Below are 16,111 nucleotides of genomic sequence, written 5' to 3' on the forward strand. Positions count from 1 at the left end.
ACAGGAAGAAGTGTTTCCAGGGACACTTCCTGACAAGCCAGAGCTTGTTGTGTAATATTCAGTTTTAAGAGTTGGCTGAACTCCTGGAACCTGCAGCAGCTGAGGGCTTTGTCACTTTTTTTTTCACCTTTTGATTGATTTGTGTGTATATTTATATTTCCATGTTGTATTGCGATGAACCTTTGTCAATGTAGACACAGTATTTAATTTGTTGCGAATGAAAATGCTAACACACACACACACACACACATAAGTAAAATAAATGTCTTTATGAGTGACAGAGGGAAAAAATAATATTTAAAAAATATAAAAAATTACAAAATATACAATAAATATATTTTAAAAATAAATTAAAGCAGCAAAAATAGAAACGTTGTTTTCTCACTGTTTTAACTTCTTATACGTTTTATGTTATATAGGTATATTTTATCCATCTTCATTTTTGCATGCATTTTATCAGAAATAATTAATTGTAAATATATTTAAAATATATCTTGGTGATCAGATTAACCCACACCATTACAAAAAAAAACTTTTTCAAAATTGTAAATAAAACAGATTTGTGAAGTACTTTTTACATGAAAATACCATTTCAGTCTTACTACTTAATAATTTCACATTTAATGTGTTACTTGCCAATTCTTTGTATTTATTTGTGAAATTGTTTCTACACCATTTTTTTCTTAGTGCACTCAACAGACTTAACTTTGGTCCCTCAGAACCTCATTTTCATTAGCATAAATTCAATATGACGTATACCTTGGCTGAGATACATCCATACACCCTAACAGATGAACGCTGATGTTTTGTTCTACATTCGAGGTGTGGAGGAATTGTGATTCAGTAGTGCCACATTATTGCGAGGAACATAAAAAAAAAACAAAAAAAAAAACTGCGGCCCACTATTTTCAACTGACAGTCACATGTCTAAAATGACACATGATATATGGGCTCATCCTACCACACATGGGTACAAATGGAGATGGCTGCATCTCTAATGAATAGAGGATCCACAAACACACACACAATCCATACACGCCGTATTTACTGCAGGGTGGTCTGATGGATTAAAAGGAGGTTGACTTGTTAAAAGGTGACACATGATGAACTGGCGTCCTCTCTCTGCTCACTTACCCAGCAGCTCTGCACGATTGCATCATCGCCAGGCATGATGTCATCCTGCATCCACGACCGGGAGCAGCGACGGGTGTGGAGTATTTAATCAGAAAGCAGGACACTGTTATTGAATGAACCATATTTCATATGTTGCTGCAAACAACTGGAACACAATCTCAGGGGAAGGTGGATTGAATATGGGGTGGTTTTGTGTTTGTTTAAGCATGGTGGTTAATATACTTTAATACACATTCCTAGAGTGATTTATTGGTGAATGTTATTCCAAAGAACAAAAATCGGTAATCGTAATTGGTAATCTTTTAAGGAAATGTAGGAGCTTTATTTTATTCTATTAAATATCCTGTTTTCCCTGTTAGATGTCTGATTATTGAACCAAAAATTGTTGCAGTTGCTGTTTTAGATTGACTTTAAAGGAACACTCCACTATTTTTGAAAATAGGCTCATTATCCAACTCCCCTAGAGTTAAACAGTTGCGTTTTACCGTTTTTGAATGCATTCAGCCGATCTCCGGGTCTGGCGGTAGCACTTTTAGCTGTAGCTTAGCATAGATCATTGAATCTGATTAGACCGTTAGCATCTCGCTCAAAAATGACCAAAGAGTTTCGATATTTTTCCTATTTAAAACTTGACTCTTCTGTAGTTACATATAGGATATTAACTGATATTAAGCAGCGCCTTAAGCTGCAGCTAAAAGTGCTACCGCCAGACCCGGAGATCGGCTGAATGGATTTGAAAATGGTAAAACTCAACTGTTTAACTCTAGGGGAGTTGGATAATGAGCCTATTTTCAAAAATAGTGGAGTGTTCCTTTAAGCACTCATTCGCTATGTTTCCATCCAAAATTGTGAATCTAACGTATGCGCAATATTGGAATAAAATTGCATAAAGCATTTGTGAATAAAGCACTGTTTCCAACAAGTCAAAGAGAACAAAATCATCACTTACTAATAAACTGGCACTGAATATCACTAAGAAAAGTAGGAAAAGCCACTGAATATAATAATTTTCATATCTAATAAATTAGCAGACGAAACCCTTTCGGAGCTGCTATTTGGGAACGCAGTCGTGTAAATTCTGGGAGGCAATTATACATAAATTCTTTGATGACAGACTTTGCTCAGGCATTGCAGAACGACCAAAACATCATTTCAGATGCTGTGCAACGAGATCGGTCCGCTGGTTAGTCAAGTTATCCCGTCCCATCGCCCAAAGTCATATTACTTTTTTTGATGCACATGGAGGAATTTATTCGGCAAATGCATTTCCATCTCCCATTATTCACATTAACTCGAACAAGTCAAAAAAAAAAACACCTCAGGCAAGCATTAAAACTCTTTTGCAAAAATTTTTTAAACATTTCTTTTCGCAATTTAGCTTTTCCATCACTCTTTTCCTATGCGATACTTAAAAATGTGCATCAAAACAGGGTGGCGGAAACATAGCTACTGTAGAGATAAATTTGATGCAAGGAAGGTAAGTATGTGCTTTAATTAAAGCAGACTAAGAGGAATCAAAATCGAAAAATGATTACTGTAACAAAGTTCGTAGTCACGGGAAGAAGGAGGCGGGAACCGGCGGACGTTTAAATAAACTTTAATAATAAAATAAACACAAAAATAGCGCGACAGCCCCTCGCGGACGACTGTCGCGCACAAACGAAACCAAAACACAAAATAAAATCCAGGCCTGGTCCTCTCTCGTCCAACACTGTAGTCACTCCTCCTTTATCCTTCCGGAGCTCCTCCGTGAGACTCGAGACCGGTGAGTGGGTGCAGGTGTCCCTCATTAGCAATCACTCCACCGGCCTCGCTCCGTTCCCACGGCTCTCGGCCCCGCCCCCACTCGTCACAATTACATTTATTGATAGTTACATATTTGGTTTTAACACTTTAACAGTCATAATATACACTATATCATAATATACAGCTGAATTTTCAGCACAATTACTTGAGTCTTCAGTGTAACATGATCCTTCATCATTTCTAAAATCATTCTAAATCATTCTAAAATGCTGATTTGCTGCTCAACAAACTTTTTTTTTTTATTATTATCAATGTTGAAAACAGTTGTGCTGCTTAATATGTTTGTGGAAACCGTGATACGTTTTATTTTCAGGAGTCTTTGATGAATAAAATTCAAAAGAACTGCTTTTATTTGAAATAGAAATCCTTTGTAACATTATAAATGTCTTTATGGTCACTTTTAATCACTTCATTGCATCTGTGCTAAATAAAAGAAATAAGAAAAGAAAAAAACCTACTAACCCCAAACGTTTTAATGATAGTGTATAGGTCTTTCTATGTCAAAGTAGTCTAGCTGGTCTGTTCACACTCTTCATACTAGGAAAGTGTAGTGTGTGTGTAGTTTGTTTGGAATAAAGGTCATTGGTTCCAAGTCTGGTTGAGCTCTTGAGCCAAATCAAACACATTTGAGTGTATCTGTGTGGGTGTATGTCTGTCTGTGCTTGCCTTCCCTGCTCTATGTTGAACTCGATCTGGATACACCCAGCTCTGACTGTCCAATTAAGGAGTTTCACTCGGGTAAGGCGAACCCTCGCTCTCTGCCTCAATGAGCTGTAGGTAACATACAGCTTGCTGCACTTCACTTTGACGTGAAGGAAAATCAATCACGACATAACCCTCCAAAAACAAGTACACACGCTGTTTTGAACGGCTTGAACTGTGAGCGCATGGCCTTTTGCACGATAAAATCTTGAGTTTCCATTGTACAGATGGAGAGGGAGCAGCAGTGAATGAGACCAAATCCATTTTAAATGGACCGGTGTTGTTTGTGAATGTAGTCACGGCCATTTAACAGGGTTTAATCGGCGACTGCTGAATGTTAGAGTTCAAGAGCGCACAGGAATCAAATGGAGCTTTTCAATAGCATTACAATGGAGCTTGTGACATGCATTATGAGTCAAATATAATTTTCTGTTTTAAAGGTAATGGATAATAAAACTTTTGAGCTGAATTGAACTGAACTTAATGAAACGGATCAGAACGTAATCTAATTACATTTGCGAGATGGCGTGGTCGGGTAAAACAAAACAATGACTGAATCTGCATTGATGGGATTTTCTTTTTAACAAGACTTTGAATGAAATGCTGCAGTTTCCATTGCGAGCGGCTTGTGAAAGCTGTTTTATTGTACCACAAAATGTTTTCTTTACTCCTGGAAAGCATTTCAATCCATCATTTGATGTTCTTTTTTTCATTATTGTCTTTTGCTAATTTCCCCATTTGCCTCAGAGCAAAAATTAAACCCGATCCCATATCCCTGCTTCCTTTTCGTATCTAATAATGCCGTGTTGTTAGTTCTGTCTGCAGGGGAAGCTGCTATTAGATGGTGTTTACATGCATCATTTGGTTTACTGCAGTTGAATCTCCTCAAGCAGAAATGTTAAAAAGATAGTTCACCCAAAAATGACAATTATTTACTCCAGCCTTGTGTTTTTCCAAACCCACATCCGTATGATTTTCTTTCTTTCTTATATGGAACACAAAAGGTTTTAAGAATCTGCCAGCCACTTTTGTCAGTATAATGAAAGGGAATTGGGACTGGGGCTGTCAAAATGACAAAAATTATTAATAATAATAATAAGTTATAGGACTCGTGCACTATATTACAAGTCTTCTAAAATCATACGATGTATCTCCATGAGAAACAGACTGAAATTAAAGTCAGTAGTAAATGAAAATGATCTAGTCGCAGTGGTTTAGTCGATTTTAAATATACACTACAGTTCAAAAGTTTGGTGTTGGTAAGATTTTTTTTTTTTTTTTTCGAAAGATGTCTGCTATGCTCACCAAGCCTGCTTTTAAAAAAAATCTAAACTACAGTAAAAACAGTAATACTGTGAAATAATATTCCATTTTAAAACAAATCTTTATTTGAATATATTATGAATATATTCAGTGTCACATGATCCTTCAGAAATTAATCTAATATGCTGATTTGATGCTCAAGAAATATTTCTTATTATTATCAATGTCAAAAACAGTTTTAATTCTTTATATAATTCCGTTCTGACCCCAAACCTTTAAACGGTAGTGTAGCTCTAAAGTTCAATGAACTAATTTTAAGATACACTGTTTAAAAAAAAAAAAGGTACACAATGTACTGTATTAATATGAAGACAATTTCTGTATTAGATTTTTTTTTTACAAATGTTTTACAAATGTTTTATTTTTTTTTCTGAAGCTTGAAGGCTCCAGTCTCCATTCATTAGAATTGCTTTAAAGATTACATTGTTCAAAATTATAATTTTTTTATTATTATTATTATTATTTTTTATTTATTTTTTTATTTTTTTACAAAGAACACAGTAAGTTATACAGGTTTGGAAAAACATGGGTGTGTTTAAATGCTGACAGAATTTTCATTTTTACTTGAACTATCCCTTTAAGCATAATCCTTCCACTTCAACCTGCAGAGTGCTTCAAGACTGATGGCATCTGTCATCAACAAGCAAGATAAAAGGCTGCGTCTTAAATACCTTGTAGTGAATGAGAGCATGCGTTCATCTCTGTCATCCCCAATACAATAATGCTTACGGATGCTTCTTTTATCTGAGGGACAGAGTTGCTGCTTAGTGCTTTTTTTCTGCTTTGGATGGAGGACGTCAACCATTGTGTAACCCGGCTCAGGTTTTAGCAGACTGTGAGAATTAATCGCATGATGCACATCATAGAGTCATGCGTATCTGCTGTTCCCAGAATGCGATCTGGCCTAAGCCTGAAAGACTTGGCATATAACAAGCCTTCTGTTTGTATGTGCGTGTGTGTGCATGTTTTAGATCAGACCTCGGGGCTCCTGATGCACTGATATCGATTGAAGGAGCAGGATTGTACAACAGCTCTGGGTATTGATCTTCACCGTGTGTGTTTCTGAGTGTGTGTTTGTGCCATGTGTGCATATGGAACTAAGAGCTGGAGAATGTGCAGGCAGGTTATCTTCTCAAATGTCCGGAAGTCTCCCATGTGGCTATGACCTTCCTCCAGTTAAAAAAAATGATCTCATCCCATTATCTGAGCAGAGTTTTAGGAGATAGAGGTGCTGGTCCCGTACCATGCCAGGGTTCATCCTGTTTTAAACCACATCAGAGATCTTAAAGAAAACTCTAAACATCAGCTTGGCTGATAGTAATCAGTCCTAATACCTCCAGGCATTGCTGTAACTCAGTGTGTGAGGTTTGCTGTAGATACATGTGTATGTCAGGGTATGTAAAAATGCATGTGTTTTTTTTTCAATTCAGTGTAATGTCATCAAATAGATTCTACACAGATGATTTGTTATTTTGAAAGAATTTTAAATGAGCATCATCTTTTATATTACCAAAGTCTCGCTTAGTGTAACACATTCTATTTAAATTAGAGATGCATTAATATAAAAATTTTGTTAGATGTTAATGTTAAATGACTATTAGTTTCATGTTTTGCCCAAAAACCATGTTTTATGTTTTTCTTTTTTCAATTGTATTTTATTTATTTGTTTATTTTTTTATTGAATGTAAAGAATTTCAGATGTTTGTAATCAGGCATGATAAATACAGTATATGACATATTGTATCAATAAAAAACATAAAGAAATCGTTACTTGATATAAAATAAGCGTTACCTGAAATAAAATAAAATATAAAAAACTTTTTTAGTTCAGATATTTATTATTCATTATTTATTATTATTTATTATTCAGATATTATTAACAATTCTCATTTTGTTTTAGTTAAACTTGATCTACTAAAATAACTAAAACAATAAATATTAAATAATAATAAAAATGCTCATATAACAGCTCATTTTTAACAGTTCGTTTGTCTTTGAGTCATTATGTTTCTCACAGATTTCTGCTCGTTCTTAATCAGATACAGATAAAGTAGCACAGTAAAGATTACATTCATATGAATGCATTAGTGAGAAGTCGACTAGTTGACTCGTCGGTGCAACCCCTAATACACACACACACACACACACATACAGTATATATATAGTTAAAATCTGGTAAAGAAAAAGATTACACTGTCAGAATTAGAAAAAAAAATATTAATTACAATAATAATGCTTCCAATATTGCACAGATACTGAATACAAAATAATATTATAATATGTTATACTTTTTTTTTTCAAGGAAATAATTTTTCCCTATAATCTGTACTGAAATTGTGTCAAACGTCTAGAGTTTTCAACTGAAAAATCAGTTTTACTCAAAAATAAGAGTGACACCAGCAGATGTTCACTTGAGAACCGTTTCATGAGTAATCGACAGCTGAAATTCTGCGATGAATAAGTGCAAGGTCATAACACCAGGGTTAATTCTGAGCATTTAACACACGTGTGTGTGTGTGTGTGTGTGTGTGTGTGTGTGTGCACTGCAAACGCTGCAGCGGCGACACTAACTGATTCGTCAAGCCTTTAAACTGATGAGATTTTTTTCATCATTTTTAATCCAACAGTCTCCTAATGGCATTTGCTGCAATAATGCTGCTCTCTCTCTCCTGTGGGCTCTGTATATTTATTGTATATTTACGGCTCCGATTTATATATTTATTTCCTCATAAATTTTAATCAGGACTTCAAACGTTTTTGCATTGGCCAGCAGAGGCAGGGTTTTCCTTTGATCACTTTCACATTTTGCCTTTCTCTCTCTCTTTTCCCCTCTTCTTCCCTGTGGGCATCTCCGCTCTAATTGGTTGCCTGAGTGCTGTGTGTCTGTCATTCGCTCTGTCGTTGAAGATTAAAGTACGCCGGGTTTCCAGTGTTCACCAGGGTTGATTGGTGCCCTCACTTGGGATGCCATTGAAATGTGGCGAGCTTTGGAGTGTAAAAAAACTGTGACAGGCTGTTTTTTGCTTTGATTACGTCTATCCACCCACAAGAAAGAAGTCATGCAACCTCGCAGCATCACTCCCCCTCAGAATCCACACATGCAGAAGAACAGCACTGATGCACACACGATCTGCTGTTATCATCACGTTACAGTGTGTTCTCCCTCATTAGTCATTATTGCAGTTCTCTAGAATATCTTATACTAGTTCTCTTGGCCACAGAACCGAACTGATCAAAATTACTAGTTGCGTGATGAAAAGGAAATTCTTCTAGCTTGACTTGAATTCTTCAGTGTTTTGATGATTATTTTAAATCAAAATGTATTTAGTTGTGATAAAAAAATTAAGTCATTGTAACCTGACACAAAGAATGTAATACTTATTTAATTTAATTAAAAATCGTAAAAATCTTAAATAAATGCAATCTATTTAGAAATAAAAATATAATGTTAAATTAAAAATAAATAAAAATATGTATATGATAGTATACACAGTTAAATTCTCTTAAAATTATAATTTAAAATTTTATAAGAGAATTGTAATATTATAATTATAATTTATAATTGAATATTACAAATATATTAATATATAATTCGAATTTAATATTATATTATTACTATTTAAATGTGTATTTTAAATTATATTTTAATATTCAATTCAGTGTCTGTACCCTAATACAAATTTGACTCTAATTTATCAGATTAGACGTAATCCATGTTAAATCACTCCAGCGCAGACGAACCCCAGATTAATGATGCTTTGAAAGGCGCAGTCATTTTCTCTTCTGAAAAGCAGCCCTGTCTGTGACGATTCCTGCTTATGTTGATTTTATTTTGTTGCCCCAATGTTGTTATTTTTTATTCTTTATTTTATATTCTTTTCATAAATCATGTTTTAAAAGCATAATTATTTTTATTTTGTTCTTTCTTATGCCATTTGTTTTAAGTAACATATCTCAGCTGTATATCTCATTTGATTTCATTTGCTTTGGAATTATTTATGTACATAACAATAGGGTTTTATATATTTCCTAAAAGGCTTTGGATTAAATTGTCTGCAACATACTTAAATATAAATGTATATATGTGGGGCTTGTCTCTGCACAGGACAAATGATATGCATGTATTATACTAACACAGAAATATCGAATTTTTCCTCGTTGCAGAGAAGCGATTAGTGTGCCCGCTACCGTTACTAAGCCTTAAACAGTGCAATGGGTAGATAACCAGATGAAATGAAGCCTCTCCCCTGATCAGACTCTCTCTTCTCGCCTGATCCCGTGTTTCCTGCTCTGTGTTGATGTACTCAAATGACCTAGTGGTCAATGAGCTTGTATTAACATCTGACTCTAGCACAGGGTTACTGTTTGCTCTGCATGTGTGACGATCCCCGGGGCCCTTCCCCCAGGAGCACTGAACACATTTCAGATCAATACCTACATCCTTTGCCAAAGAGACAGAGAGGAAGTGAATGAACTAGAAACTGAGTGATGTGTGAGAGAGAAGGCCAGACTAGGACGAATCAGGAACTGAAGGTGTGTTCTCAGTGGCGTACTCTTACTTTACTCTTAGTTTACTATAGCAGTCTCGCTGTATCCCATAATACTATACACTTTCATTTTCAATATGAAAAATTATCAATTTTATTACATAACTTTATTTTGCATGTATAATCCAGTTTTATTTATTTTTTTAAATATTTAATTTAATAATAGTATTTATTTTAGTATTTTATTTATTTATTAATAATACTTATGTTTAGATACTATTTTTTATCAGTGTTGTTTTATTTATTAATATAATTTATTTTTGAGTATTTAATTATTTTTAGTATTTATGTGTCAATACTATTTTATTTATTATTTAAAAAAATGATTTAGTGTTTAATTAATAATATTTATTTATTTATTTATTTATCAATACTATTTTATTTAGGAATAGTATACATTTTTTTGTATTGTATTATTTAATATTTATTTATGCATCAATACTATTTTATTTATGAATAGTGTTTATTTTTTTGTATTTTATTGATTAATGTTTATTTATTATCATTTTTGTTTATTATATAATTTATTTATTTAAATTCTATTTACATATACTTTCCAGTATGCACAGTTTTCCATTCCCAAAACAGACAAAGATAATCAAGAAGGGATCATTGAAAGGGCACTAAATAGAGAGAATAAATACCTTAGAAACATATTCACAGAGAAGAATGACACATTGTTTGATGAAAAAATGACAATTATAATACTGAGCCTCTTCTACCTTTTAAAGATAATAGTTCACCTTTGCCCTTTTGAATTCATGAACATTTTTATTTTCGCCTGATGGGTGAGCAGGCATATTTGTGGCTATCCAGTGACAAAAGCTGTTGCTGCGCTGAGGCTGAGTGTACTGTCTTTGCCTGTCCTCCAGTTACACGCGCAGGTTTGATGGGAGGAGGATAAGCTCCATGTAGGGTTATCAGCAAGTCTGGCTTGCTGGCTCAATTTGAAATTCAATAATGAACCTCCATGTTATATTTCCTCCTCACTGTCAGGCCAGTGATAACAACCTTACTCACCCTTCTTCCCTCTCTCCTCGTCCTGTCCTTTCCACTTCCCTATTGCTCTGAATTTTTGCTGGCCTCAAATATTTCTTATCGCTCTGTGGTTTGCGGTAATAACAGGCAGCCAGGCTTAACACATTTTTATCAGGAATGTAGGCCACTCTGAACTTCGAACAATTTGAGTTATTTCACTTTCTCAATACTACACGAGATATTAAAGTTGCATATCTTCTCTAAGAGAGTCCTCTGTTTGCAAAACATGCTGTATACACATCCTCTTGCATTTGTTTACTATATTGTTATGCATTTTAATAAACTGGCACTTGAGGTTAGCACTTATATTCATGCTTTGGTTATAGTCACAAGTCTAGTTCCATAAGAAAACACCTGTTATGAACATGTATGTACAGCACATAATGCTTTAATGTTGAATTGAGGGTTATTCTGACTTTGAAGCAGCATTATAAGTCCATATCTCTTTCTCAGGCTCTGGCCATGACGGAGGTGAATGGACCGGTTAGTCCTCATGTGGCAGACCCTCAGATTGCCATGTTTTGTGGCCGTCAGCTTCTACACATGAACACTGAGAGTGGACAGTGGGAACCAGATCCTCAGGGGCGACAGGGATGCTTCACCCAGCCCAGCAAGATCCTGTCATACTGCCAGGAGGTGATTCTATTCTATTCTATTCTATTTTATTCTATTCTGTTCTGTTCTGTTCTGTTCTGTTCTGTTCTGTTCGGTTCCATTCCATTCTATTCTATTAGGCTCCGTTCTGTTCTATTCTATTCCATTCGGTTCCATTCTATTCCATTCTATTCTATTCTATTCTATTCTATTTGTGTTTGGTTTTGTTGTTTTGTTTTGTGTTTTGGTTTTATTTGTGCTCTCCTTTTTATTCTGTTTTGAGCTTTATTTATTGTTTTGAGCTTTACTTGCAGTATTTTGTTTTGCGCTCTATTTTAGTGTTGTCTTTTCTATTCTGTTGATACATTGTTCCATTAGTCTTTGTTTCATTTGTTTGTGCTCTATTCTCTCCTATTTAATTTGTTTTAAATATTTTTTGTTTTGTACTCTATTCTATTATATTTTAGTGTATTCTATTCTATTCTATTGTTACATTGTTCCATTTGTTTGTTTTTGTTTTGTTTTTTTGTTTGTGCTCTATTCTATCCCATTTAATTTGTTTTGAGGTTTATTTACAGTGTTTTGTTTTCTATTCTATTCTACTCTTTTCCATTTTAGTCTAGTCTTTTCTATTCCATTGTTATATTCTATTCTATGTTTTTATTTGATTGTTGATTTAGTTTGATTCCATTCAATGTTTTTATTTTGTTTTGATTCTATTATATTTGTTTTGTTCTTTTGTTACATTCCAGTCTTCTTTTCTATTCTATTAGACTTATTGTATTTTGCTTTCTTCTACTTTTATTCTGTTCTGTTTGACTCATGTAATTAATTTCTGTCAAGCACTAAACATCAAACTCAGCACACCTACATTAGCATGCGCGCTGATTGGTTTAATTATTATGTGGACAAGAATCTGCAGACAATCTCCACTCAAGCATTTTCTCAAGGTGAACGCCGAGGGCATCCTGTTCTAATATTAGCATTGTAAAACAAGACTAAAATGCCGTTTATGTGCATACACAGGGAACTCGATGCAAATCTCTTTCTAACTCTCGCCGTATTAAGTGTGCAGGATAATGGCCATATTTTTCACCATCAATCAGCGGTGGAGATTTATGATCTCCGTACACCCCGGGCTCAAATGTATTGTGCGGCTAATGTGACTGTATTCTCTGACTCCTAAGAGGATTGCAAGTTTTTCGTTCCCTGTTGTCTCATCTAGAGGAATTAGGGATGAGAAATGATGCCTGGTTGTTTCCCTCTGTTTTTCATGGCTGAAATCAGTCTAAGCCTGTATTATTGCATGACAGCAATTCTGAGATATCAGTCTGAAAAAAGCATGTTTTTGTCTCTCTGTGCTCTATAAGTGCCAGCAACGTCTGTTCAACCTTGTCTGAATCAACACGCTGTACCAACCTCCGCAGTATAAAATCACCTCGTTGTGCGCTAATCTGGGCTCAACCAGTCAACCAGTCATTCTGCCTAATGGCTTTTAAAAGCATTATTGTGCCTGCATTCTAGCCTGGCACGAAGTGGCGTATACATAAGCTAGCTGGCACGAGTGACATCAAAATTGAATGAAGAGGCCAACGAATATGTCATTCTCCTGGCTGGATGAGGTTTAGACTAGCAGGCGGTTTGCCAGTGGCCTGCGGCCTCATTGCCAGAGCTTGTTTAGAACATAATAATCCCTTCCCATATGTCTGTAAGATTACACTCTTACTCGCTTCAGCCCAGTGCGAATTGATTTGATGCATGCATGTACCCAGAACAATCTTTTTTTTAAGAATATTTGTATTCTTCATGATGTTAATTTGAACAGTATGTCATAATTAAGCCGAAATGGACTCAAGGTTGTCCTGTGTTGTGAATATATTTAAAGGATGTTGAAATGCAGCAGAGTCATAACTATATTCACAATTTAATGTTAACCTAAATAAAAAAATATTAAATAATAGACAAATTAATTTAATTGTTTTATTAATAAATTGATCCTTCCTTTCACTAGCAGATATTATCCCTGATAATAAAATAAAATAAAATGTTGTAATGAATAATAACGATGTTATTCAATGGAAATTGAGTACCTGTTTTAATATATATATATATATATATATATATATATATATATTAAGACGGAATAATGGAATAAAATATTAAAATAAAATAAAATTCATCCATATTCAATGGGTGTTGAGCATCTATTTTAATATATTGTATATATATTTTAAGACGTAATATTGGAAGAAAAAGTGTTGCATATTAATTTTTAGAGTTGTATTGAATTTTTATGAAGTTATTATTATTATATGTATATATGTATATGTATCAAATTCATCCTTCCACTAGAAGATATAGTCCCTAATAAACAAACAATAAATGAAATAAAATAGAAAATAATAAAATATAATAAAATTAATCAATTTTCAATGGATGTTGAGCATGTGTTTTAATATAAGGTGTATATATATATTTTAGGACAAAATATTGGAAGAAGCCTGTAGTATTGAATATGAATGTGAAAATGAATGAATATGAAAATGAATGAAAATAAATGTTTTTGTTGAATGTAGAATGTTATTCAATGAGTGTTGAGCATCTATTTTAATGTATTGTGTGTATATATATATATACTGTATATTTTAGGACAGACTATTGGAAGACAAGAAAACAATAGTTTTGAATATTAATGGTTATGAGGTTTATTAATATATGTTATTAATTACAAGTCGCTAATTTTTATATCTGTGTGACTGACCTTGTCTTGTCAAATCTATATATATAATAATATATAGCGAAACAACAAACCTAATGTGACAATACACTCATGTATATTCCTGAATATACGTACGCCTTTCTATCCATTTTCCCTCTTTTCCTATACTCCCTCCCATCTGTGTTTTATTACACTCAGTTTATTTATGATTATATTTGGAATCATAAATAAATCCTAATAATGTACAGATGACTCAGTATGACTCAGTGCCCCTGCAAACATGTTTTGAAGGTGAGGTGTAATTGCTTTGGAAATTCGGGAATAATACGCAATGAGTTTTCAGACGCCCCCTAGTGCCAAATTCAGAAATGTATTATTTTATTAACTTTAAAGTGCTGCAGTCTTAGCTGGCAAGATGGACTCCGCGACTCCCTCTTGTGGTCAAATGAGAGGCTTCCCATTGAAAAGTAACCAGCAGCTAAAAAAAAAAGCATCCATTATGTATTTATCTGGCTTGTTATTAATTGCATGTGTGGATTAGCTATAGGGTCATATTAAAAGACTCCCATGTGCAGCTACATTTTCAGAAACAACAATAGTTCACTGTGCAATAACGAATTGTGGCCAAATGGCTTCCAAGGATCCTTATCCTGGAGTGCTATTCATTTATTTTTGTCCCGCTCCTTTTCATCCCCTTGTTCTTTGTGTTTTCTTTTGTTTTCTGCATGATACACTTACTATTCCCCTGTCCTCTTTCCAGCTGTTGTGATCCTGACTCCTGTCCCCTGCTCTTTCCTCACGTGTGTTTGTGTCTGTCGTTCTCACCGTATGTCAGATGTATCCAGGACTGCAGATCTCCCATGTGGAAGAGGCCTCATCTCCAGCGACCATCCCGGGCTGGTGTAAGAAGGGCTGGGGTCACTGTCAGACCCGCTCCTTCATCGTCGTGCCCTACCGCTGTCTGGGTGAGTCACAAACACAGCCTAAACCCTTTATAATACAGATATCCCATCAAGAATGCAGTATAGACCAGATTTAATTAATCATCATTTAGTTTTTTATCTTTGGTGACCTATTCCTATAAGTATGACTTGTGAATGTACATTTTGTTTATGAATTTCTTAAGCATCATTGTATAGTACATTGCACTCTGCAGTGCCTCACAAGCATGTTATATCACAACCAAAAATATATAAATAAATCCTAAATCTGTTGGCTCAGTACTAATGTTGATGAATATGTAATGCTTGTGCAGCTGTTTGGCTCCGAGGGGCTTTTGTCCTTGGTTTTTGCTCACATTCTGCATATATTTTAAGTTCCCACTTCTTATATTCTTTGATTTGCAACATCAGCTCACGTGGGCATTTTCAAAAATGCAAACGCTACTTTTTTATTGCCAGTATTGTCTACCTCATTTCTCATTATAGTTTCTTTGAATTTATTTATATATTCCAATAATTATCATAATCACTTTATTGTTCAAAGGTTTGGGGTCTGTAGAATTTATTAATGTTTTTGGAAGAATTCTCTCATGCTGACCAAGTCTGTATTTATTTGATCAAAAATACAGTAAAAAGAGACATTGTGTGGAATTTTATTACAATTTAAAACGACTGATTTCTATTTTAATGTAATGTTTTAAAATGTAATTTATTCTTGTGTTGCAAAGCTGCATTTTTTTAGCAGCCATTTTTTAGTGTCACAAGATCCTTCGGAAATCATTCAGAATTATTTATTGTTATTTTTAAAAGTTGAAACTATGGAAGCCAATAAAAAAAAAAAGTAAAACGTTAATTGCGAAATAAGGTCATTTATATCTCACAATTTGGACTTTTTTATCTCGCAATTCTGCAAGATATAAACTTGTAAGACATAAACTTGCAATTCTGAGAAGAAAAGTCAAACGTTTTCGTTTTTTTAGTTTTTATTCCGTGGCAGAAAAAAACAGAAACAGAATTATGAGATGTAAACTCAACATTCAGAGGAAAAAATGTCAGAATTCTGACTTTGTATCTTGCAATACTGAGTTTTTTTCCTCAGAATTGCCAGATACAAAGTCTGAATTTTGAGATAAAGTCACAATTACCTTCTTCTTCTTATTATTATTATTATTTTTTAATTCCGCAGCTTCCATAGAAAACATTTGTGCTGCTTTTTGTGTGTGTATAAACTGTGATACAATTTTTTTTTTTTTCAGGATACTTTGATAATAAATAGTTCAACTGAACATTTTAAATATATATATATA

General features: G+C 34.0%; 1 protein-coding gene across 4 annotated transcripts in view; it reads left to right on the forward strand.

The window, feature by feature from the left end:
* Positions 1–16,111, forward strand: part of LOC107755388 (amyloid-like protein 1) — a 53,632-nt gene that overhangs the window by 24,820 nt on the left and 12,701 nt on the right. For all 4 annotated transcript variants that reach the window (XM_016572166.1, XM_016572167.1, XM_016572168.1 and 1 more), the window contains exons 2-3: positions 11,004–11,186; positions 14,699–14,828. In XM_016572166.1, the coding sequence (XP_016427652.1) occupies positions 11,004–11,186; positions 14,699–14,828 (313 nt within the window). The remainder of the gene's footprint in view (positions 1–11,003; positions 11,187–14,698; positions 14,829–16,111) is intronic.

The sequence above is a fragment of the Sinocyclocheilus rhinocerous genome, unplaced genomic scaffold (genome assembly GCF_001515625.1).
Source record: "Sinocyclocheilus rhinocerous isolate Xijiao unplaced genomic scaffold, SAMN03320098_v1.1 scaffold3307, whole genome shotgun sequence".
NCBI lineage: Eukaryota > Metazoa > Chordata > Actinopteri > Cypriniformes > Cyprinidae > Sinocyclocheilus > Sinocyclocheilus rhinocerous.